The following is a 26,973-nucleotide window of genomic DNA, read 5'->3' as shown; positions in this document are numbered from 1 at the left end:
AATCAAGCATTTTATTAAGTGCTTACTATGTGTCAGGCATTGTGTTAAGTGCCGGGTAGACAAAAAAAAGGCAAAGAATAGACTTTGTTCTCTCAGTCTAATGGGGGAGATACCATGCAAACAATATGCGTGTGTGTGTATGTGTGTGTATATAGGATAAACAGAGACAATCACAGAGAGAAGGCACTTGCATTATGGGGATTGGAAAAGGCCTCTTATAAAGGTAGAATTTTTAGCTGAAACAGGGAATCCAGGAGATTATTCTTCTGGAGAGGCATAAGGGACAGCCAATGAAAAGGTCCAGAGTCAATAGGAAGATTAGGCAAGGAACAGCAGAGAGGCCGGTTCCATTGGATCATAGAACCATCCTGGAGGGGAGCATAAGGGATACCTACAGAGGAAATGTATGGTTCAAAAAGAAAGGTAACTGCCTGCATTGTAAGAGTGAGGTAGCACAGCCATACTCATATCCACGTAATGTTAAAGATCCAAGGGCAGTGTCTTTTCATGCTGGCTAGAGGGTTTATGGAAAAACAACAAGAATTATACATGATGAGAAGAAATGAATGAGTTGTCAGCTGCATGGTGGGAGGGCGTACCTCCAGCAAGATCACACAGCTAAAGAAATGGGAATGATCTGTGTCCACGTATGTACATTTGTATTCAAACACAGTATCCATTGCTGGACCAGATGAAAATTCAGTGAGGGGAAGACTCATGTGTTATTTTTCCCTCCGATCTGTAACTTCATGCAGTAGGTAATTAGCTGGAACGGTGCTGTATAGTGGGATGTGAAAGAAGCCAGAGGAAGAACAGGGCTGAGATATCATCTCTATCATTTGTAACTTGTTGACTCTGGTCAGTCTATTAACTCTTAGGGTCTCCCTTTTCTCAACTGCAAAGCGAGGGGGTTCGACCAGATTGTCTCTACAATCCCTTCTCAAGCTAAATCTATGATCCTATGAATAAGTGCTTTGTTCAATACAGATGAAGCAATAACGGTCACGTGCCTGATTTTCCTTCAGTCATGTGTTTCAGCTTAAAAAACAAGCCATGGAGCTGAGACTTTAAAACTCTTAAAACACCTTAACCTCTAAATGGCGGTTTTCACAGAAAATTGATCAAAGGGACTATGATTCATGAAATAAGGGGATTGATTCACTGAAGACTTCACTTAATTAGAGAGGACATTTAAAATAAGATGTTCTACAAAACTCTTCATATGTATCCCCTTTTTCTACTTATGTAAAGATAATATACAGATCCATACTTGAGTTAAGAGCTGGACTCCTCCTATGACCTGTCTTTAGCTTGTAAAGAAGCAGCTCAGGTTTAAGACAAATGAGGTGAGGGAAAGGAGAGAGCTATGCACTTGAACCTGGGAGAAAAAAACAAATTCACATATTTCCATGTTTCAAATTGGTAGAATATTTCATCCGTTGCTTATTACTGTAGGGAGAAGGAAGCCAGAGTCCAAAGGCAAGAGCCGTCCTGGGAGACACAAATTACCTGCCGTTATCGTTCCTCCCCCCGAAATACCAACAAATGATGCACCTCCCTCTTTCCCTAAGAGCTCCTGAGAGAACAGAACCTCCTCCTGCTCCACATTAAGCTGCCTCGGAAATTCCAACAGACAGTTTGGAAGATCAAAGCTACAGCTACACTTTCTGAAAGATAACAGTCCAAAGGCCACTTCATAAAGCATCTCCTTGACAAGGCTACAGTTGTTTAACTGCTCAGAGTTTTATATTCTACTTGGCAAGGAGAGGTGGGTGTTTCCTGTACTTCCCAAAGCTTCCAGCTGTTAAGGGGTGGAGGAGGTTGTAGCTTTGGAGGCACTGAGATAGAGGAGCTGTTCCTTTATTTGTGTTTAGCTGGAAATATGGTGAGCATCTGGACTGAATACATCGAGAGGATAAAAGATTTTGCTTTGGGGAATCTCCACTGGGTTTTGCCAGCTGTTTTAGAATCAGCTATGTAAAACTCCATTGAATGATAATGACAAAGGAAGGGACGTTTCAACTTATTTACTACAAATTGGGTGGAAGGACAAGGAAGATAAACATAATTTATTCTGAGTCTTTCATTCATAAGTTACTCATCATCTGTCAGACCCATAAGTGTTGCCCAAGATGGTTGAATATAAACCACACTTTAATTCTATTTAAGGACCATTTGAGTAACAGGATTATGTAATGGAGAGAGAGGCAGCCTCATAGTCAGAAAGATCTGGATTGAAGTCTTAACTCTGAAACATACTGGCTGTGTGATCCTGACTAAATCACTTGGTCTTTCAGTTCCCTGGGCAGCTCTAAGACTATATGTTGCAGGTCAGGTGCCCATTTGTGTTAGTGGAGAGAGTTCCCTACTAGGAATTCCTTTAAGCCAATGAAATACTGTCTAAACCGAAAATTTCTTGTCTAGAAAAAGAGAAAAATATTATTAAACAATAATATATACTAGCTATTAAGGTACTGTTACAGACTAGATACCAAGCTGCTTCAATGGACACATTTCTGTCTTGGGTATATGTTTTTGGATCTGGAATAAGGAAGATCTGGGATTAAAATCTCTCCTATACCCTAAACCCACTTTCCATCATCCACCTGCATTCACACTGGGTCCTACACAGGAAATGGTCTCTTTTATGGAAAGTTAACCCTGATCCTCTTCAATGTTAGTCCTTGGTCACTCCTGAAATGATGTGGTATTGACCTAGTTGTGTACATGTGGTATTCTCTAGTGACAATTTTTGCTATGTCAGGTTTGTTTTTGACCTTGTCTTTGTAGCACTAACACTTAATATGATCACTTAGCAGGTATATACATGGACTTGAGCCAGTGCGATAAAAAGAGACAGATCTGAAGACATATTGGAAAGAATATTGGATCTTAAGTCAGGAGGTCTGGGCTAGGATCTGAACTACTCTACTTAGTAATGACCTCTCTGGGTTTCAGTTTGCTCATCTGCAAGAATACCACCTTTGGCTTCTGATCCTAACACAAGACATAGGACATAGGGTTGAAAGGGAACTTTCAGGTCTTCTACTGACTAGTTTCTAATTTGCGACCAAAGACTCAAAACCATAGCACTGGAAGACATTTAGAATTCTCACCTTGTATAAATTTTGTTTGGTTTTCTAAGAAGTTTAAAACTGAAATGTAATCTTCTTTTTCTAAGAGACTGTTAAAGAAATAGTCAATGCTATGTGAAAAGACTGTTTCCACATTAATTCCCTTGAATACTTGGGCTATTACAAGGAAGAGGAATTATTCTCTTTGGCCCTAGAGGGTCAAATGTGATGGGCGAAAATTATAAGGAGGCAAAGGCAAGACTTCCGACTACTTAGAACCATCCCAAAGTGGAAAGGGACTGACTGTCTTGGGAGGTGGTGAGCTTCCATATTTCTATTCAAGCAAAAGATGGATGAAAGCAATTATGGAAGATGCCACAGAGAAGATCTTTAGGCAATTAAAAGGCCAGAGAGGTGCTTTCTAGCCCTGAGATTGTGTTATTCAAGGAATAGCATTTGAGATTTGCTTTTGGAATTCTGAAATAGGATTTGTGAATGAATCCTCAAAAAATAAAAGAGTTTTTAGAGGAGATAATTACATTCTGTTCTGTAATGGCTTTTCTTTTTCATTGTCTTATGAGGAAACCATTATATGTAGCATTTGAAAGAAAATTGGTCCTTTACTTATGCATTAATTTTTAGCTTCCACAGAATACCTTCTAACTACTTGAGCCAATCAAAGAAAAAGTTTTGCTCTGATTTAAAGATAAATTGTGCTATGACCTATGTAAAATGCTAAGAGAAATTCTTCAAGTCTGACTTTATCCTATCATAATATAACCTAATGAGCTAATATGGCTTTTTAACAAGAAATAGCATTTGTCTAAGGTCATCTTTGATAAACCTTTCTTTTTAAATCTCTTAATTGTGCTGTTCAGATTTTCATATGTGAGATGACTGGAGCATTCTAGGATGATAAAAATTTTTTTCTAATGAATGTCTAGGTTGGTATCAAGATAGAATGTAAGTTCCTTAAAAACAGGGGCTATTTCTATTTCTTTTTCTTTTTCTATTCTTTCTTTTTTTTCTTTTCCTTCCTTCCTTCCTCCCTCCCTTCCTTCCTTCCTTCTAACAATCCTTCCTTCTCTCCTTCTTTCCTTTCTTCCTTCCTTCCAACCATCCTTCCTTCCTTTTTTCTCTTTCCTCCTTTCTCTTTCCCTCCCTCCTTTCTTCCTCTCTCCCTCCTTCCTTTCTTCCTCCCTTTTGTCATCATTCCTCCAGTGCCTAACCTGACTTCTAACAAATGCTTGTTGATTGACTACAGTCATTTTAGCCAGGACATCTGCTTAATTCCAAATTTCATTCCCTGCTTTGAAAACAGATGCTATATCATCGTTTGGTCAATCTCTTCACTCCTGACTCTATTTCATTCACCTCTTCCCTCTAATTACTAGCTAATGTCATTCAGAGAGATTCATTTGAGATTTTCTCCTAGGATAAAGCTTTTACGCATGCATCATTTTGATTAAGGAAAACTTCTAAGACATGCAAACACCTGAAACTTGGGAAGAACAGGATGCAAACACCCCACCCCCAATTCATGCCTTTCCCCCTTGATCCCCCCTCCCCCCAAAAAAGGGGTTGGAAGAAATGCATTCATTGAAGTCAGCAGTAATAGGGCAGAATATCAGATAGATCTCAGTTATTTCAAAGCTGCCGGGAAGTCCCGTTCTCCAAGAGAATGGGAAACCAGCATTATGTGTAGCATGGAGCTGTTCAGGAAGTTCAGCCACATGACATTGCAACAAACAAACAAAATGAATTCAACAAGCCCATCCCGGAGATCAAAACTCCCCACCTGAGCTTTACTGCCCTCACCTGCTCCCCTTCTCTCCTCTCTCCCCAGAAGAAGGCACTTCACGGAAACGTCTGGGAGAGCCCTTGGACTTTATTTTGTTACACCCTCTAAACAAACAAAAACAAAAGAGAAAAGGTATAGAAAACAGGATTTTCAATTGGCTCCGAGAGTTCTGCTTCACGTGATCCCCTCCCTTTATGTCATAAACATGCCCCATGTCCCATCATTGTGCCTCCTTTTATAAAAGCGTATTAAATACAAGCTTTGGGTTTTATTTTATCTAAACCAGAGAACATGAAAGGGAATATATGTTCTGAGGGCACTTTAGTTATAGTCTGTGATAAGATCTATTCATCCCAGAATAAAAGAAAGACTTTTCTTTTAATGAACATGCCTGTATTTGCATTTAATAAATGTAGATTGAACTGAGTAGAACCTATCTTTCATGTTGGCTAAAGAAAGAAATGAAGCTAAATTAGATTATCAATAATAACAAAAACGTATGTAATATAAATACATACATATATGTCTACAGATATGTACATATACATATGCACACATAAGTATGTATATATATGTTTATATACCATTACCTACCTTCTACCTACTACTACCTACCTTCAAGGTTTGCTAAGCATTTTACATAATTATCTCATTTGTGTTATGATTATTCTGAGTTTTAAAAACGAGAAGCCTAAGACAGCCAGAAGTTAAGTGACTACATCAGTTAGTAAGTGTTGAACTTCTAAGAAATGAATGAATGGATGATGATGATGATGATGATGATGGCAGCTTACTTTTATGCAAAGCACTTGACAAGGGAGAGGACAATGTGGAGAGAGAACTGGATTCAGAGGAGGAGAATTTCAGATTCTAATCCTTGGTCTGGCCTTTATAATCTGGGTGACTTTGGGCTTTACTTTGTACTTTTCTCATTTATAAAACAGAAGGGTGTGACCTATGACCTCTAAAGCCAGGTGCAGTTCTAAATCAATTATTTATGATAATCTCTAATAGATTGGGAACCTTTGGGCGGTAGGGATGGTTCTTTTTTTTAACCTCTTTTTGTATTCCCAGTTCCTAGTACAGTGCCTGACACATTTTGCTATTGAGTCATTTCAGTCATGTCCGACTCTGGCGTTTTCTTGGCAAAGATATCGGAGCAGTTTGCCATTTTCTGCTCTAGCTCATTTTACAGATGAGGAAACTGTAGCAAAGAGAATTAAGTGACTTGTCCAGGATCATATAATTACATTTGAACTCAGGGCCTCCTGACTCCAGGGCTGGTGCTCTATCCATTGTACCATTTAGCTGCCCCACCTGGCACATAGCAGGGATTTAATAATCATCACAACCAAACTGTGAGGGAAGAGAATAAATTATTCATGCCTTAATTTTATAGATGAGGCAAAAGAGGCTCAGGGAGATTTAAATAATATGGCTAAGGTCAAGAGAGAGTGAGACTATCAGTCAGGACTAGACCCAAGCCTTCTGATTTTAAGTCGAATGCTGTTTTCATCTCACAATGATTTAATTTGAACCTGTGATTTCATGGAATTTGGCTTATCTTCTCTCTGTAATAGCTAGTTTTAGAGTCTTGCCTCGGGACATTGAGATAGTAAACCTTTTGCTCTCAGTCACACAGCAAGTCAATGTAAAAAACAAGATTTGAACTGGGATCTCCCAGCAACAAAGGGGCTTTAACTTATTTAATTCATTTTTCTTGGTGCGGCTATTGTTGAACATCCAGCGAGATGGCAAATGAAATGGGAAAAACTGACCTCAGACACTGCCTCGTAGTGTGATCCTGTTTAATTTCTTTAACCTGTCTGCCTCATTTTCCTGATCTATAAAATTGGGATAATAATAGCAATTATTTCCCAAGGCTATTGTGAGAGTAAAGTGAGATAATAATTAGAAAGTGCTTAGTATAGTAATTGGTACATAGTAAGTAGTATATAAACATTGGGGATTATTGTTGCAGTTGTTATTGTTGTGATTATTCCAGAATCTTGGACTCTACCATTTTAAACAGGGCGGAAGTCCCTGTCAAGCTTCTGGCCTCTGATGCTGATAGAGTTCAGTGACGGATAATTCAGATTATAAAGATCATCCAAGAAAGCAACATCACTAGTGTCCCTAATTCTGGCCCCATTTTTTTCTCCATTCAGATTCAAATAACCGAATCCTGGGACAAAGCTATGACCCAGCTTCTCTCCCTAACAAAACCAAAGAAAAACAAGTTCTTTTCCTGAAATAAGAACCTAAGAACTTCTCAATCAACACCATTCAAGCTTTTTCTAGTTTATGTATGGCCAACTTTTTCTTTGAATTCTATGGATTCACTTTTTATCATTTCAATCACAAACTGTGATTTCTTTAACCTGGGTAGGGGATCCCTAGTGGGAATCATAAGATCATAGAGTTAGGGCTGGAGGGAATCTTTGAGGTTATTAAGTTCAACCACATTATCTTACATACCAAGAAGCTCAGTCCCATACAGCATAAGTGACTTGTCAAAAGTCACAAAACTCTCAAGGGTCAGGGGGTGTGCAAGGAACCCAGGACTTCCAGATTCTATCCACCTTGCAAAACTCCCTCCAACTGAAACCAATTGGCACTTTCAGGTAATCTGGGATCTTATGGCAAATCCAGAAGCCTGGAGGACATGGCCACAAGTGAAGATGTGTCAGAGGAGCTTGAAGCCCAAGTTTTCTTGACATCAAGTCCAACTGTCTGGGCTCTATATTAGTGGTCTTGCTCAATTACTTAAAATCTTAAAACATCTGCTGTGTTACAATAATAAGTCTTTTTTATTTGAATGTTATTATTTCAATAATATTAGATGCCAGGGCTTTATTAATGTTATTTTATCCAAATATTTTATCTGAATGTTAACCAATTTTTATTATTAAATATATTTTAAGAAGGTCGTTAATGAACTGAAGAACATCCAGAATGCAGAGAATGAGAACAGGTTGCAAGAGTTAGGGATTTTAGCCTAGAGAAGAGATAGCTGTTGAGTAAACTCACTTGTGTGATGCTCATTAGTGTGCTCTCTCTCTCTCTGTGTCTCTCTCTCTCTCTGTCTCTCTGTGTCTCTCTCTCCCCCTGTCTCTCTCTCTCTCTGTCTCTCTCTCTCTGTCTCTCTCTGTCTCTCTGTCTCTGTCTCTCTCTGTCTCTCTCTGTATGGACAAAAAAGTTTCCATATAAGCAAAACTTTCAAGAGAGTAAAACAGGAAAATATGAAAAGGCACATCAGATGAAACAAAGATTTGATAAAACGAGAGAGAGAAAAAGAGATAAAAACAGGAAGAGAAAGAGGGAAGGAGAAAGGGACGGAGAGAAAGAGAAAGAAATGGAGACAGAGAAAGAGACAGGGACAGAGAGAGACAGAAATAGAGAGACACAGACAGAAACAGACAGAGACAGATGGAGAGAATCCAGGACTCCAGAGCACAGGATAAGGACAAAATCATTGCTCTGCAGGGATTTACTGGGCAAAGAACCTGTGAGGTGCCAAGATCAGTAGAACTGTGCCTACCAGAGTCAGATGCAGAAATCTGACTGAGGCTAAGGATGGAGCGTCATCCCAGTTCTGGGTCCAGCTCCCTATCCTAGGCCAGGGATTTTTCAGGAAGAAGAGAAGGGGATTAGAATCCAGGTACCCCACCTAGATGCAGCAGGGCAGAAACATTCTAAGAATAGCAAGAAAAACTCAGTGTTTACCTAAGCTGGTCAAGAGTACCAAAAGGGACTAGCAGAATAGGCTAGAAACATGATCAAAAAGAAGAAAAATTTTAATATAATGAAGAGATACTAAGAGTAAGGGGGAAACTCAGACTCCCATAATCAATACAAGTAGAGCCCTGGGAGGGGTGGCAAGGAAGAATGGACTATCCACAAAAAACTCCAAGAGTAGATGGAGGCTAGAAAGAAAGACAGATATAAAGATGGAGCTAGATGAAGAGATAAGTAGTAAGATAGATGATATATATGTGCAGATAGATATATGGTCATGAATAAATAGATGGATAAATAGAAGGACAGTTGGATAGATACAGGTGGATAGTTGATAAATTGTTAGTTGCTAGATAGGAGGTGAATGATTTGATACATGATTTCAAAGATTCCTAATAAGAGATTAGATGGATAAGATAGATAATAGATAGATGTTAGGGCATTTATTATTTAGTTGGATATGTTGTTTTGAGGATTCATTTTGGATATAGTTTGACCAGATGGTTGTTAAGCTTCCTTCTAATTATGAAATTCTGTCATTCTGCAATTCACTCACAGGCTTTTTACTCCCTGGATCATCTCTTTCTTTCCCAAACATTTTCAGGTCTCCTCCCTTCATTTTTCTCATGGTCTCATGACCATCAAATAATTTTAATTTCTTCCCATAATTTTTAGACTCTGCATTAGGAAAAAGGTGCTTGGCAGGAATGCAAGAAACTAAGGAAAACAAACTCATGAACCACAGAAAGTCACAGAGTGGGTAGTCAGCAATTCCTCTGCCTCCCTCTGCAGAACATCCCTGGGAATTGCATGGGAAAACATTCTTCCCTGGAAGTCTATAAATGCGCTAAGCCCCAACGCTCTGTTCACCGGGAGGAAGGAAACTTGCATGTGTTGGTGTACACTCACAATTTGACACAAAAGGCTGAACCATGCTGCTCTTGAAAATGTTTTGATTTCTTTCCAACCCTTCCCTCATCTGTGAACACTGCCAGCTTCTCTGTTTGAGGAACAGACCGTTTCGGCTCCAGCAAAAAAAACTGACAGTACTTCCTCCACAATCAAAAGTCACCAAGTAGTAACTTGATCTCTTGGGTAAAGTTGTTTCAGACCTAAACATGAAGTCTGTCAAAGCAGCTTAGACTCAGAGTCAGGAAAAACTGGATTCAAGTCTTGTCTCAGACAAGTCATTGCCCCTTTACCCAATAAAAGAGTAATGGACTTGGTTAAGGGATGGGGGTTCATATTCCAGCTGTTGCCACAATCCATGTGATTGTGAATAAATTATCTGGGTCTATATGTAAAATAAGGATGTATGTATGTCATGTCCTAGATGATCCCTTTGGGTATAAATCTGTGATTACACTGGAGTGGGGGATAGGGACAGAGGAAATCAGTAAATTGTAGGGCCCATTCAGACATTCAGATCTTTCTTGGTAAAGTAAATGCCCTTTTTGGAAGTTCTTTATACTAATTAAATCACGACTAGTTTAGAAAAAAGGGAAGAGAAAAAGAAAAAAACCTCCTCTTGTGAAGAGAGAAATAAAGGTAAACAATCCAGGTCCCAGATTCAGAAAGAAGTGGCTCCAAATTCCCCCTCTCCACACAGTGGCTGTGTGACAATGGGCAGGTTACTCAACCTCTCAGACCTCCAAGACAACTTGTGAGTAGAAGTTGTGGGAAGATGCTGACCTGTGTTGAGAGAGGGAGTTTCCCCACCAGGAGTTATTATACCAATCTAATTAGGTCTGGTCCAAAAAAAAATAATAAAAGGAGTTCCTTATAACAAAAAAGGGATATGTGTTGGGGGGCAAGGTAGGTTAGAAAGAAAGAAAATCATTAGACTAAAGAAGCGGCTCTCAGGGAACAGGAAGTTCCTGGAGTCCTTCCTTCAGCCCATCAAGCCATCCCACCTAATCCTGTCTTTAAAGTATCATTCAGCGTGTTTAAGCATCTGCTGGAGGCAGTGAATCTTGCTTCTCTTTTTGCCTAATGAGCAGAACTTTGCCTGTTCAGAAGCTCCGACGGGCATCTCAGGGCCAATCTGACAGCAGGGGGTTGTTGCCATAACAACGGACAGCGCCTGTGAAATCTGAAAGGGCCCCGAGTAGCTGTTTGGGAAATGGTCATTGAGGGGAAACTTGTAAAGGAATGGCTGCCTTAGCCAGCAGATGACCCGCCCCCCCCCCTACCCACAGCTGCAGGCCCCTGCACTGGCCTTGAAGGGCAGAGAAAGCCCCATCAGCCACCCCAGAGAACAGCTGGGGCCCCTCCACAGAAGGCCCTCCCCAGGCAGCGGCTCTGAAGGAGACAATTGTCCTAATGAACCTCAGACCTCGGGGGCGAGCCATCTTTAGTCACCATGAAGAAAGACTATGATTTCCTAATCTTTTCAGAGTCCCCAGATCCTCTCATGCATTTAAAATAACCGTATTTATTCTGGATGTACTTTTATATGAACACTCCTTTGATAGGAAGTAAGAGTCCTTGAGAGCAGGGACTGTTTCATAAGTTTCCTGTACCCTCAACACCTGGTATTGCCCAGCACATAGTAGGTGCTTAAATAAGCACCAACTGGGTGTACTACATTTGTGTGAGGAGGGGGAATCAATCCTTTGTTCTGCAAGGGCTGCGTCTTGCCTCCTTCCTGTGCCCCATTATCTGGTGAAAAATCAGAATTGTGACCTTCTCTGCCTTGGAGATGTGGCTCAAGTGCCACCTTTGATAGGAACACTTTCCTAATCCCTCCAGTCCCAGGTGCTGTGGGATCCACAGAACATCTTCATATAATTTTGGATTTGTTCACTTAAAATTTATTCTGCCTATCGTTGATATGGATTTGCAGATTCTTGCTTCAGAATGCAAGCTCTTTGTGAATAGGGATCATTTCGCTCTTTGTATTTGTGCCTGGCACAGAACCTGACACATAGTAGGCACTTAATAAGCAGCTAGATGACATAGTGGGTGGAACATTAGACTTAGCATTACCAAGAAGTGAATTCTTCCTTAGAATGGTGGGACCTTGGACAAAACCCTGAACCTTTCTCATCTTTAAAATGGGAATTCTTCCTTAGAATTGTGGGACCTTGCGCAAGACACTGAATCTCTCTCATCTGTGAAATGGGAATTCTTCCTTAGAATTGTGGGACATTTGACAAGATGGCGAACCTCTCTCATCTGTAAAATGGGAATTCTTCCTTGGAATGTTGGGACATTGGACAAGACCCTGAACCTCTCTCATCTGTAAAATGGGAATTCTTCCTTAGAATTGTGGGACCTTGCACAAGATGCTGAATCTCTCTCATCTGTGAAATGGGAATTCTTCCTTGGAATGGTGGGACATTGAACAAGAAGCTGAATCTCTCTCAACTATAAAATGAGCATTATTCCTTAGAATGGCAGGACCTTGGACAAGAACCTGAACCTCTCTCATCTGTAAAATGGAATTCTTTCTTAGAATTGTGGGACTTTGGCCAAGATGCTGAACCTCTCTCATCTGTAAAATGGGAATTCTTCCTTGGAATGGTGGAACATTGGACAAGACGCTGAACCTCTCTCCTCTATAAAATGGGAATAATAGGAACTATCTTCCAGAATGATTGTAAAGATCAAATGAGGCAATATATATGTAAAGTGCTTTGCAAAGCTTGCCATCATTATTGATGAATACTGACTGACCCATGACTTATCTGGACATCAAGTCCATTCCTTTCACTTAATAGATGAAGAAAATGAGAATCAGAGAAATGAAGTGTTTGTTTAAGGTCACTCAGACACTAAGGAGCAGAGCTGGGAATTTGAACCTCTAGGTAAGCCTGCTTCAGTCTCAAAATTGTAGAAAAATCCCCAGTGTGTGGCTAGGATGGTGAAGCTTCCCCTCTTCCAAACCTCCCAAAGGCTATCCCATTGGCGACCTGCCTTTGATCTGTCCACAGCTACTCAAAGGTCTGCATTTGATGAAAGCTTTCTTGCAGCACATTTCTCCCTCCTGGTTTTTTCCCCCTTTCTTTCCCCCCGGGACGGGTGTTTAAAACAAACGTAGTCATGAGCTACTTGGAAGAGGCTGCTGCCAGAGCAGATGGAAGGAGGGAGATGTGTACATGAGATCGGCGGCGCCACGTTCTCATTGTCGCCACTGTGGGAATGAGTACAGGAAGGGAGTGGGTGCAGCTTCCCAGAGAGACACACATGTGGTCAGCCCTTCCATGGACAAAAACTCAACAAAACAATGTGTGCGTGAGGTGGGGCGAAGGAGGGGCAGTTAGCAAGGCCCGTGCTTGATTTTCACATGCATCTGTGTGTTTGTCTGAATCTCCCCCCTGTCCCCTTCATTCAGGCTTTGTATCCACATGTATTTATTATACACTATTCTACTCAACATCAAGGCAGGGGAAAAATGTGATGTCAACAGAAATCACTTGTTTTCATGAACAGGGCTCTTAATGAGGAAGCCCTAACACATGGTGAAATTTCTAAAAATGTATATTCCTGAATTTAGTGTTCGGAGCTCATGGGAAGGAGACCTTCTGAAAGATGCTGGGCCATAGAGATTCCACGCATCTTTCTCATGTCCCAAGTGCCATCTCATCAGCACAGAGCATCAGGAAACCCTAGAGAGCAGGAATTTACAGATGGAGAAACTGAGGCACTAGGATGTTAAATGACTTGCTTATATAGTCACACAACTGGTAAGTATCTGAGGAAGGAGTAGAAGTGAATCTAATGCCTTCATCTTAGAGATGATAAGAACATCCACTGAGAGCTTATGAGAGGCAACTCCTTCACTTTATAGATAAGGAAATGGAAGAGCAGAGAGGTTAATTAAATTGCCCAGAAATACACAGCTAGTGAAATAACTGAACAATACTTGTCTCAGGTGGGAGTCAAAATCAGATCTTCTTGAATCCACTCACTATATCACCTTTTTTAAATGCTTCCCATGCTGATCTTTAGCAATGTGGGTCAAAAAAATGAATATTTTCAGCAGGGGCAGAGAAGGCAGATTAAATTTTCTGTCTCAGAATCAAAAGATGACCCATTGTTGTTATTTCATTTCTCTGTGACCCCATTTGGGGGTTTCTTACCAAAGATAGTGGAGGAGTTTGCCATTTCCTTCTCCAGCTCATTTTACAGACAAGGAAACATAGGCAGATAGGATTAAGTCATTTGTTCACAGGCTAATAAGTATCTAAGACCAGATTTGAACTCATAAGATCAGTTCAAATGAAGACTCAACTCCAATTCTGAGAAGCAAAAGGGTAAAAAAAAATTTTTCTGGAAAGACTCCTTTTGGCAAGGTGGTACTGAAGCCACCGAGAATGCAAAGAGGTAACTCACTGTTCTCCGGGGGAGAGAAGATATTACTTGCTTGCTTGGGGGCTCCCTCATTGAAGCTCTTGCCTGAGTAATGGAGAACTAACTAAGTCAACACATTTCTCTTCACTGCCCAATGTGCATAATAACTTAGCTGGCTCCAAGTGACAGCATCCTGAGGTCTTTGCCAGAATAATTTGGCAGTGCTGAGAAAATAGTGGCTCTTAGCTGATCCCCAAGTCAGCTCATGCTCCCTTTTGAACCTTTGTGAAAGTGACAGAGGAAACAGCTGAGTTCTCTTTCCCTGGCCTTTTTTGCCTCCACCACACACATCTTTTGAGCCAAAGGAAATGCTGCTTGCCATCTATCCACATGACACCACGCCGAGGTGTTAAGGAGAAAGAGACACATGGTCCCAGTCTCTGAGGCTGTGAAAAGGACAATGGGACTACCGGCTCTGAGGCGGAGGAGCTCGCCTTCCAGTGAACTTTCTCTGTTGTAAAACAGAAGAAAAACCAACATGTATCTCTTTCTAGCTTTGCTATTTGAAATGGGAAGGACTCACTAATCCCTTAGACTCAGTCTCCAGGTGACTCTGGATAAGTCACTTTAAATCAAATTTATTGGGCAGTGAGATGGATCAGTGGTGAGTCTGGAATCAGGAAGATTTGAGTGGAAATCCAGTCTCAGACTAACTGTATGAGCCTGGGCAGATCATAGGAATAAGTCACTTAATGTTGCCTCAGTTTCTCTATCTGTAAGATGGGTTGCCGGAGGAAAAGGCAAACCATTCTAGCAGATTATGGGGATGAGTCACTTAATTTTGCCTCAGTTTCCTGATTTGTAAAATGGATCACAGGAGGAAAAAGCAAACTATTCTAACAGATCATAAGGATGTCATTTAATTTTGCCTCAGTTTCTTTATCTGTAATCTGGATTAAAGGAGAAAAAGGCAAACCATTCTAGCAGATCATAGGGATGAGTCACTTAATTTTGCCTCAGTTTCCTGATTTATAAAATGGATCTCAGGAGGAAAAGGCAAAGCACTCCAGCATCTTTGCCAATAAAACCCCAAAATGGGGTAAACAGAGGGTCAGATCTGACTGAAATGACTGAACAATTGTAAGGACTCAGCACAATGGCTGGCATGTAGCATGTGCTATAGAAATGCTCATTCTCTTCCCTTTCCCTGAGCCTAAGTTTCCTCCTGTGTATACTGAAAAGGATTCAGAGAAAGCCTGGTGCCATTTTTCACCTGCAGTGAAAAGGATGCTGAGACTGGAGTTTCAGAGATCTGAGTTCTTGTCACAATCTAGATCAGTGCTTCTTAAACTTTTTCAACTTGTGACCCTTTTACATCCAAGAAATTTTTCTGAGACTCTGGGTATATAGATATATAAAAAAGGTATACACATCAGACATTTATTGGTAATAAATCATAATTCTGCGATCCCCACATTCAGTTATAAGACCCCATATAGGGTCGTGACCCACAATTTAAGAAGCTGGGATCTAGATGATGTTGGGAAAACTTTGTTTAGGTCTCATTTACTTTGCTCTAAAATGAATGGGGTTGGATTTCATGGTCTCTGAGTATCCTTTCAGACTGAAACTATGATTCTGTGACAAGATAATCCCCTGAAGTCCCTTCTAGTGCTAACATTCTTGGAACTGATGATGAGAATTTTTGGATCTGGACTGTGATTACATTGGTTTAGGGATTCCTGGAAAGGAAAGACTCTTTGCCAGTGCCAACAGGCACTGGTTCTATAATTCCAAGTCTTTGAAAATTGTCTGAGATACTGAGAGGTCAATGTCTAGCCCAGGTTCACATAGTCAATAGTGACATATGAACCTATGGCTTCCTGACTCTGAAGTCAGCCCTGTATGCTTTATCTCTATGACGGCCATATGAACCATGACATTCTGGATTTCTGGACAACTAGATTAGATCTCCTGAAAATCTCTCTTCCATTATTTACTGAACTAGTTTTTAATTTACTGAACAATTGAACTAGAAAACAGATTGAAGAGAGCTCATTTAAGAAGGATTGGGCTACCTAAAATCATGAGCAATCATGAAACATCCTATTTCAAGAAATTATTAAGGAAGACTGCTCCAAAATCATAGACAATAGAAAATAGAAAAGGAACAGGTCCATTAATTACCTCCTGAAAGAGGTTCTAAAATGAAATTCCCCAAGGATGAATTTCCAGAGTTTCCAGCTCAAGGACAAAATACTTCAAGCAGCTAGGAAAAAACAATTCAAAAACTGTGAAAAAGCACAAAACTGTTTTTAAAAAGTGGAGGGTTGGAAAATGATACTCCAGGAGACAAAGATCTTTCTAGGACCACACCTAAGAATCAGCTACCCAGAAATAACTGAGTAGAATACTTAAGTTGGGAAAAAATGGACAATGAAATAGAAGACTTTTAACAATTCCTGATGAAAAGACCAGAGGCTTAATAGAAAATCTGAATTCAAACAGAATTCGAGGTACATTAAAAAGTAAACATGACAGCATAATCAGAAGGGACTTAATAAAGTTATACTGTTTCCAGCCCTATGTGGGAAGATAATACGTGCAATTCGGAACAACTTTAACATTAATAGGCCAGTTAGGAAGCTATAAAGACAGGGAGCATAGGTATGAATTGATTATGTTGAGATGATTTCTTTAAAAAAAAAAGAGGGATGAGAAAGAGTTATGTTTTGGGAGAAGGGGAAGAGAAAGTTGGAGTGAGAATTTTTTTTTCCCTAAAGGAGGTGTTCAAGAACGAATTTTGATGGAAGAAATTGGGGAATGTTGGCATCCAATGCTTGAACCCCCCTCTCATTGGAATTGGTTAAGAGGCAAGAATACACACACACACACACACACACACACACACACACACACACACAAACATATGTATGGGTTTAACAATATGTTGTATACAAGAGACATACTTGAAACAGAAAGACACACTGAATTAAAATAAAGGGCTAGAGTAGACTCTTATGTTTCACTGAAAATACAAAAGGTCCAAGCTATCAATCATGATCTTAGACACAGCAAAAAGAAAACAAAACAAAACACACAAAAAAAACCCCAGACTGGGGCACCTATGTAGTGCAGTGGATAGAGAACCATTCCTGAAGTCAGGAGAACCTGAGTTCAAATCTGACCTAAAGATACTTAACACTTCCTTGCTGTGTGACCCTGGGCAAGTCACTTAACCCCAATTATCTTAGCAAAAATAAACAAACAAACAAATAAATAAAAGAAAATAAAAATAAAAGAAATGAGAAGGGAGTGGTTTTAGCAAAAACAAAACAATTATGGCAACACCTATATGAACTGATACATAGTAAAGTGAGAAGAACCAGAAAAATCATTGTGCACAGTAACAGTAATGTAATGATGATCAGTTGTGAAATATTTGGCTACTCTGATCAATACAATTCCAAAGGATTCATCATGGAAAAAGAGAGAACTGATAAAGTATGAATGAAATTGAATTTTAATTTTCTTGCTTTTTGTGATATGGCTAATTGGACTTCATGCGTATAAATGATGTCATTTTGCTTGCCTTCTCAGTAGGTGGAGATAGTGAGAGGCAGGAAGAGAATTTAGAATGCAAAAATTAGAAAGAATGCTAATAAATAAATATATATATTTTTAAAGAAAAAGAAAATGTTGTCTGTAATCACTGTCTCCATTCCTTTGTCATCTCACTTTGTGATCTCCTTTTTTACCTTATCACCTTATTGAAATTACAAGATAGCACTGTGCAAGATAGCACAGTGGATAGAGCACCAGCCCTGAAGTCAGGTGGACCTGAGTTCAAATTCGGCCTCAGACACTTAACACTTCCTAGCTGGGTGACCCTGAGCAAGTCACTTAACTCCAATTGCCTCAGGAAAAAAAAAAGAAAGAAAAGAAAAAAAAAGAAAAAAAAAGAAATTACCCTCTCCTGTTTTTGTTCAGCCTCACTGGGTATTCTTCTTACCTGGCCTCTGAACCAACCTGATACACTGGCCTTCCTTCTATAGCTCAGGTGTGGCTCTCCCCTCCCCATATTCCTGACTGCCTGCCTCCATGCCCACAATGCACCTGTGCTATACTTTTATTTTATAGAGTCCATCTTTGCCTTCAAAATACAAATCAATCATTGCCTTCTCTAGAAGACCTATTTCTTTTTTTGTTTTGTGAGATGCTTTGAGTAGTCTTCCCAATGTGGTATTAATCATAGAAAGGATTTCCAATCCAAAAAACTGGCTTTGGAAGTTGGCTCTGTCTCTCCAAGAGAGTTCTTTGATTGATCACAACTGCTTTTGCCACTAGGTTCATCATACTGGCTCTGGAGTCAAAATATCTGGATATAAATCCTGCTTCTACCCATTTAAATTTGAGAAAATCACGAAATCTTTCTCATCCTCAAAGACGTAAAGACATAAACTTAGTGTCTTTAGTTTGATCTTGAAATACTTCTGACAGTGATGGATATGGACAAAATAGATTGGTGGCCATTGTTTAGGACATTTGCTTCTGACATGGAAGTAAAGGCTTTCTCTCTTTCCTTGGTCTGAATCTACACTAATCTTACCCTCTTGTCCCCAGAAGCTCCCTTCAAGAACCCCAGATATACCTTTGGCTTTATATTTCCAACAGCTAATGTCATAAGGAACTGAACCTTCCAAGCCTAGAAGAAACACTACAATATCATTGCCATCTTAGCCAGGGAAGGTGATTAATGTTCAGCAGCACAAATTCACTCATTCTTCCTCAGGCTCTCTTAAACTTCAGTAGCATTTCTGTGCTCAAAGGACATACCTTATATCTGTCCTGACCTTCCACTTCTTCCTGACAAAAAATGGGAATAATTGAAGTGGAAATGATATCTTTTTTTCCTCCTTTTGGATTTTGGGAATGGGGCTTCCCCAGGGTGTGAGTGACCAATGTCATTGTCAAGTCCTTCTCTGGTAGAACAACTGCTCTATTGGTTTTGTAATATGAGCTGATCTCTCCCTTAGGAGAGGAGATAAAGGGGACTGAGTGAGACCTTTTCACTCCTCAAGATATGAAGCAGGGTGAAACATTACCTCTGGAAATCAGAGGTTTCAAATTTCTAAAAAAAAAAGAAAAGAAAAGAAAAAGGATCTGGAGAGGCATAGGACAGAAGCACTGAGGGGAAAATGGGACTTAGTAATCTCTTTGATCCTCAACTTCCCCATCTACTAATGAAGGGGGCTGGACTAAATAGCCTCCGATATTCCTTCCTAATCTCTGATCCTAGATTTTTTCAAGCTCTAGGTCTCTGAAGCTATGACCCTTATTTGAAGATGATCTAGAAATTACACAGTGGAGTGCAAGTTCAATATAAGTCTAGTGTATTACTGCAGACCCGAAGCCTGATGAAGGGAAGCATGGTGTCTGGGACTGGGGAATGGTTAGTCTTGCTCTACTCTTTCGTGGTGACAAAAAAGTAAAGTACTAAAGTACCATGCACCTTTTGGGTGCTATATTTTCGGAAGAATAAGTTGGAGAAGGTCTAGAGGAAGGTAAACAAGAACAGGAAAGGTCTCAATATCTTGCCAGATGATGATGGGTTGAAGGAACTGTGGATGTTTATTCCAGAGAACAGAAGACTTAAGTTGGATGGGGGATAGTGACCAACTTCAAGTATTCTGAGAGTTGACATGGAGAAAAACCAGCTCTGTTTGGTCTCAGCAGGAATAGGTGAATGAGTAGAAGGTGGAAGCAGGCAGATTTAGGGCTGGCCACCAACTAATTTTCTCCCTTGGATTACAAATAACTGATTGACATAGATTCAAAGATAGGGATAGCTGTATTGGTGCACAGAGCACCAAGCCTAGAGTCAGGAAGACTCATTATCCTGAGTTCAAATCTAATCTCAGACACCAATTAGTTGTGTGACCCCGAGCAAGTCACTTAACCCTGGTTACCTTGTTTCTTCATCTGTATAGTGAGCTAGAGAAGGAAATGGCAAACCACTCCAGTATCTTTGCCAAGAAAACCCTAAATGGGGTCATGGAGAGTCAGAAATGATTTAAAATGACTGAACAACAACAAATAACAATAACAAAAAATTTAGAGATTAAGTCCATGTTGTGGGAGCAGGACACAAATGATATAAACATCTAGCTTTCAGAACTATTCTACAGTGATGCTGATTCTGCAGCCACCAAACCTATGAGATGTTAACCGGCAGTTGCGAAAAATGAGTTCTTCGTCTTTTTCCCCCCAAAAAAAACCCAAAACCCCCAAAATCCTCTGACACTCCAAAATCCTGCAGCGTCTCTGTTTCAACTTCAGGCAAAGAATGGGTCAGGCTCTCCTCCGGCCTTGACGTGTGTTCTATTTAGGGCAGGTTTGTTCACATATCATTCACTGTCTCCAAGTGTCCAAAAGATAAGAAGGCCAGTTCTGTCAGTGTATTGTCAAAACTGCTTTGTCAAAGGGTCACAGGGCTCGCTTCTTCCCTTACCAATTCCCTGTGTTCCCAATATGCACCTTCACTCCAAACATTAATTTAAAAATGTGTTGGCCAGAAAGGAGGCCCTGTCCCCTGCTGATCTTATTCTCAACTACTTTTTTCAGACACTGCTAATTCAAATTTCTTTTTTGTCCTCCTGATTATTATGTTATCACCATCACTAGTTTTATAAATTAATAAAAAAGTTTTGTGCCTAAAAAAAATAAAGTTTAAAGACCAGACTGCCTCAAACCATTCTTTTAAAATGTAGTTTTAGAATTGTGACTCTTGGAACCTATCCTATTTCTTGGACAGCTTTCAAATTCTTCCACTAAACATCTATTTGTACTTGAGAAAAGCAAAGCTATTTTGGCCGCCCGCTTCCAAAAAAAGTCCCAGGGGAAACATGTAAGCTCTCAGTAGAGTGCGGGCTAGCTCTCTGCCCTCACCTGTCCATTTCTCTGTAAGAGGCAAAGGATGAGGAAGTCACTGAAGGAGGCCTGGTCCTGCCTCCCTTGATCCCATTCACTTAAATTCACTGCTGGCTGCTGTTTCTCCTTTTTTGTTTTTGGATCTTATCAGTCTGGGCATCTGTGGGTGAGGAACTCTCTCTGTCACTGCAGATGGAGCTCTTCCCTATAACTTAACCTTAGTGAAAAATTTAGAGATTCAGTGACTTGCCCAGCATCCCACAGACAACGTATCACAGGTAGGTTTGGAAGCCAGCTCTTTTTGACCCAGAAGCTCACTCTCTCTTGTGCAACAGCTGCTTCTCCTGACTTCTCCTGTTATTAATGATTTGTACCACATATTCTCTGGCATCATTAAGACACAGTTGAAGGCTCAGTGAAACCTTTGTAGACTTACTAAAATGTCATATCTTAAATTTGTAATAGCTCAACATCGAGCTTAGGGATTCTTAATTTTTTTATGGTTGTCATGGATCCGCTTGGCAGTCAATTTAGTGACACCTATGGCTCCTTTCTCACAATCTCTAAATAATTGAAGGAAATGCTAAATTTCAGTTTGATTTTAGAAAAGAAAGATATATTTATTTCCCATCCAAGTTCATGGAGCCCCTGAAATCAATCCAAAGAATCTAAATTAAGAACTCCTTGTCTAGGTGAAAAGCCTTTTCATAAGTACTTTTAAGAGCATCATTGGTCTAATGAGTTTGGAGATATATATATATTTTTCACATCCAAGTTTATGGAGTGCTTGAAATCGATCCAAGGACTCTAGGTTAAGAACCCCTGGTCTAGGTAAAAGCCCTTTTCATAAGTACTTTTAAGAGCATCATCAGTCTAATGAATTTGGAGATATTTTTATTTCCCATCCAAGCTCATGGAGCCCCTAAAACTGATCCAAGGACTCTACATCAAGAACTGGTCTAGGTGAAACGCCTTGTCATAAGTACTTTTAAGAGTATCGGTCTAATAAGTTTGGAGATATCATGCAGTTATCCAAAACTACTTGTATTAAATACCCTGTTTTTATTTATACTCCTCATCTTTATGCTTCTCCTGTATCTATTTACATGAGACCTTGTTGTCTGCCCTGTTAAAACGTGAGCTCCCTGAAAGTAGGAATTGTTTTATTCCTTGTACTTATATCTCCATGGCCCGTTGATCGGCCAATTATGAAACTGGGGTCCAGTTTAGCTTTTTTGAAATCAGTTTCATAAGGTCCAACAATACCAATAGTCCCCTGTCCTGGAGGATTTAGACCCCTTCTGGGATAATGTCAGAAATCCTCCAACTCTCATAAGAGGAACTTTTTGAATGAAAAAGAGTATCAGAGAAGTCATCCCCATCCCCGTTCCAGTCTCCCCAGTGGAACATTCTGGGCTACCACTCAGCCCAATACTGGTCAGTTGGTATCTAAAAGGTAAACTTTTCCCAACACTTTTGATTAATGGTGAATAGAAAAAAATGAACTCACCTCCAGTAAACTAGCACAGCAATAAGAAGAATGAGGCACACGAAGGTCAGAGCAGACACTACGATCAAGGGGATGATCCAGTCCATCCTCCCAGGAGAAGCGCGGGTCACCATGCTAGAGGTGTTTTTGTCTGCAGCAAACAGAAATCAATCCAGTTAAAAACCAGGGGGTGAGATGAAGGAAAATGGAAAAGGGGGATAGAGGAGAAAAAGAAAGATGGAGAGACAGAAACAGAGGGAGAAAAAGAGATTGAGAGATAGAAACAAACACACTGAGAGAAGAGACAAAGAGAAGGGATCCAGAGACACACTGAGAGATAGCGAGAATAGGAGAAAGAATTAGAGAGAGAGAGAGGAAGAAAGGAAGAGGAGAGAAGAAGAGAGAAAAAAGAGAAGAATGAAAAGGGAGAGAGAAAAAAGAGGGAGAGAAAGGGAGATGGAAAAGAAAGGAGAGTAGAAAGGGAGGGAAAAGAGGAAAAGAGAAAAAAGAGAGAGATTGAGAAAGACAGACACACGGAGAGACAGAGACAGACACACAGCGAGAGAGGAGATAGAGATAGAGAGAGGGGATACAGAGACCCACAGAGAGATAGAGGGATAAAGGAAGAGGAGAGAGGAAGAGAGAAAAAAGAGGAGAATGAGAAGAGAGAGAAGGGAGGGGGAGAAAGGGAGATAGAAAAGAAAGGAGAAGAGAAAAGGAGGGAAAAGGGGAAAAGAGAAGGAAAGAGAAAGAGGAAAAGATAGGGAAGAAAAAAGCTGAGAGAAGAGGAATGAAGGGGAGAAGAGGAAAGAAAGGGAAAGTGGAGAAAAGAATGGAGAAAGATAAGAAAAAGGAGAGAGAGGCAGAGAGAAAACCCAAATCAGAGGGAGCAGCAGGGAGGGAGATGCAGAGGGAACAGACAGGGTCAGCACAGCAGCAGCCACCGAGTCCTGCTCCACTTTTGAGAGGGAGGGACCGAAGTGTCCCGATGCGCCCGCCCAGTCTGCTCGGTGCTGCCTGTCCTGGCCAGCCCAGGGATCGCACAGAGTGCAGTTGTCACCATTTCCTCCTTAGTCACAACCAAAACACTGCACCTTACATAAGTGCTGCTCTGTGAGCATCCCTCCCACAGGCTGGAGGCCAGACAGACCCAGGGCTCTGTCGCAAACACAAACGAGCTTGCAGAAGTTGGTCATTAAGCATATTTTATTTAATCATACATATGTGAGTTGAAATAAAACTCCTTTGGGCACTTGTCTGGAGCTGTGTTTGTACATAATGTTTGCCTGCTTTTCCCCTTATTATGAGTCTCTCGAGGGGAGATTGTCTTTGCCTTACTCTAAATTCCTGGTCCTTAGCACAGTGTCCGGCATGCAGTAGGTGCTTAATAATTGTTTATTGTCTGAGAAAACGATCCCTGAAAAAGCAGGCTGTGCTTTGTACCTAGGGCAGAAGAAAAAGGCATGATCACCCCCCCTCCCCTGCAAAGTTGCCAGGGAGGGTTCAGTTCATTTTCTCTATTTTTAATAGACACAAACCAAGGACTCGTTCTGAGCTGCAGTGGCTCGCCGTCCTACATATCTCCGCCTGTCCACAAAACAGAGGCAGCTGGGAGCCTCCGAATGTCACTGCTATGTGACATCATGCCGGCCGTGCACTTTCAGGGGGGCAGAATTCAGTGGAGAAGGGCAGGGAGAATCCAGAATCAAAGGGTAACTGTGTCTGGAGGGGAAAGCGGTTCTGTTTTTGTTTTTGTTGAGAGCAGGGCCGCAGGCTCACTCAGGGAGGATTCTGTCTGCTTTCCCAAAACTAGGCCAGCATTCAGCAGAGGGAGGTAGGGCCCATTGGGGGACTGACTGGAGCAGGACTAATCAGCTGGAGGTGGCCCGGTGACTGAACAGGAGCCGAGCTGGGAAAGGATGGTTGGCAGTCCAGAGCGGAAGGCTGACCCCGCCCTTGGCTGGGTCCCGTTTCACAGGGAGGCTGCATGACTTGTCCCAGCTCACATTGTTTCATCGGCTTGAAGATCGAGGGTTTTAGATTCTGCTTAGTTACAGTCACCCATTTAACAGATGAGGAAACCAGCTCATGTTGTTCCATTGACTCGGAGATTGAGGATTTTAGATTCTAGATAGTTACATTCATTCATTGAACAGAGGAGGAAACCAACTCACATTGGTTCATTGGCTCAGAGATTGAGGGTTTTAGATTCTACTTGGTTACATTTACCTATTTAACAGATGAGGAAACCAGCTCACATTTTTCCATCGACTTGGAGATTGAGGGTTATAGATTCTACTTGGTTACATTTACCCATTTAACAGATGAGGAAACCAGCTCACGTTGTTCCATCGAGTTGGAGATTGTGGGTTTTAGATTCTAGATAGTTACATTCATTCATTGAACAGAGGAGGAAACCAGCTCACATTGGCTCAGAGATTGAGGGTTTTAGATTCCACTTGGTTACATTCACCCATTTAACAGATGAGGAAACCAGATCACGTTGTTCCATCGACTTGAGATTGAGGGTTTAAGATTCTAGATAGTTACATTCACCCATTTAACAGATGAGGAAACAGGGTCAGGAAGTTTAAATGATTTACTTCAGAAATGGAATTGGAATTCATACCCTCTGAGTTGAAGACCAGTGACCTTTCCACTATAGGATGACACTGTAATCACTTATATTTATAAGTGGGTGTTGTCTTCCACAGTACGATGAAGTTTCCCTGAGTAGGGATAACTTGATTCATCTTTTTCAGTTGTTTCCAACTCTCTATGGCCCCATTTGGGATTGTTTTTTTCCCTTTTCGGGATGGAGTAAAGATATTAGAATGATTTATCATTTCCTTCTTCAGCTCATTTTACAAATGAGGCAACTTAGGTAAACAGGGTTAAGTGACTTGCCCAGGATCATACAACTAGTAAGTGTCTGAGATCTGAACTCAAGAAGATGACTCTTCCTGATTCCAAGTCCAATGTTCTATCTGGCTCCCCAGTTTCATTCATCATGGATAGTAAATAATACTTCTTTGACTTTCCTTCTTGAAATCTAGCTCAAGCTACAAAATGAGCTTTTTATCCAGAAAGGCTTCCAGGGCACGATCCACAGAAGGAAAGGAAGGAAGGCCAGACAGCTAGAGCAATCGCTGTTTCAGGAGACGAGCTCTGTTTTTAAAGTGACACACTAGTAATACTATCTGCATTCTATCTGTATATAGTTATATATTTATTACATGATATGTCACATATTACATAATTATATATACAATATATATTATGTAATTATAGATACACATGTGTATGTATACATACATGTATGTGTGTATACATGCACAAACACAGAATTATTCCTAACAGTCAATTCCAAAGCTTCTTGAACTGTGGGTCACGACCCCATAAGGGGTTCTCATAACTGAATGTGGGGGTCACAAAATTATGATTTATTACTGGTCAAAGTTTGATTTTATACATGTTTTATACGCTGAGTTGCATAAAAGTTCCTCAGGTGAAAATGGGTGGAAAAAGTTGAAGAAGCCTCAGTCTATTCATGAAAAAAAGATATAAAACCCCAACAATAGCATACTTAAGCAGGATCAAGATGGACTCTAAGTGAATAAAGGACAGCTAAAAACTGGGAATTTAGGAGAGAGAGACAGAGACAGAGACAGAGACACATATATTCTCACACACACACACACACACACACAAAGATAGAGAGAAAGAGGAGAGATACAGACACACAGAGAGACAGAGAGAGAGACAGAAGGAGACAGAGAAAGAGAGAACGAAAAGGAGAGACACACACACATAGAGAAGGAGACAGACACAGAGAGAACAGAGACAGACAGGGAGAGAGAGACAGATAGACAGAGACAGAGGGAGACAGATGGGTTTTTGGGAGGAGATGGCAGTTGACCTTGACTCTGGAGAAGTGCAAAGCTTATTTCAAGCACAGGCTTGTTTATGTTGCTTCCGGCACAGCTTGGGAAACTGGCATTGGGGGCCACCTAATGGCAGCATGCTCTATTCACAGCCATTGCCCCACCTATGATCAGAAGCATCCCTGAAGGGATAAGAAGGTCAGGCTGTGACTTCTCTCCCCATGTGATGTGCATGGGGCCACAGAGCAGCGTCTGGTTTTCGAAGGGGACCAATGACGTCCCAGATGATGTCCTGACTTGGATTTAAGTGAGACGGCTGCAGTCATCAGCCTCATTCTCTCCTCCAGAGGCCAGTGGCAGGACAAAAGCCAGGGCTGTTGGTGATGGCCCAGATGCAGGGGACGACCTTGGGCGGCTCCAATGGCTGATCTAGCTCCAAGCCCTCCACAGACATTTGTTGCTGGACCCAATTGTTCTCACCAGCTCATTCCACTAGGGGAAGGCTTTACATGCTTGGGGTGGACGTCCCCTAACTCATAAAGGATCTGACGGCTGTCTATTCCCCTCAACCTGCCTTAGCCCATCTGCTCACACGTTCACCAGGCTGTGGCTGCCGCACGTGACTTCTTGGAGCCCCAGGTGGGTGTGGGTCACAGGTGGACATGAAAGGTGGATGAGCAGCCCTGAAAAGGTGCCAGTCCTCCCTGCATCCACCTCACTCTTTAAATTCGCTGGATCTAATTCTTTTATTTCATCAATGAG

At 40.9% G+C, this 26,973-nt stretch overlaps 1 protein-coding gene across 2 annotated transcripts in view; it reads right to left on the bottom strand.

Moving 5' to 3' along the window:
- The window catches only part of PTPRG (protein tyrosine phosphatase receptor type G), a 771,239-nt gene that overhangs the window by 82,671 nt on the left and 661,595 nt on the right, over positions 1-26,973 (bottom strand). Inside the window, exons 13-14 of one of the 2 annotated variants that reach the window (XM_023498086.2) lie at positions 22,349-22,478; positions 4,893-4,979 (exon numbers count right to left, since the gene is read on the bottom strand). In XM_023498086.2, coding sequence (XP_023353854.2) covers positions 4,893-4,979; positions 22,349-22,478 — 217 coding nt within the window. The remainder of the gene's footprint in view (positions 1-4,892; positions 4,980-22,348; positions 22,479-26,973) is intronic. The other variant, XM_023498087.2, reaches the window with a different exon arrangement.

This window comes from Sarcophilus harrisii, chromosome 1 (genome assembly GCF_902635505.1).
Source record: "Sarcophilus harrisii chromosome 1, mSarHar1.11, whole genome shotgun sequence".
Classification (NCBI taxonomy): Eukaryota; Metazoa; Chordata; class Mammalia; order Dasyuromorphia; family Dasyuridae; genus Sarcophilus; species Sarcophilus harrisii.
This window is presented reverse-complemented; position numbering and strand designations above follow the sequence as displayed.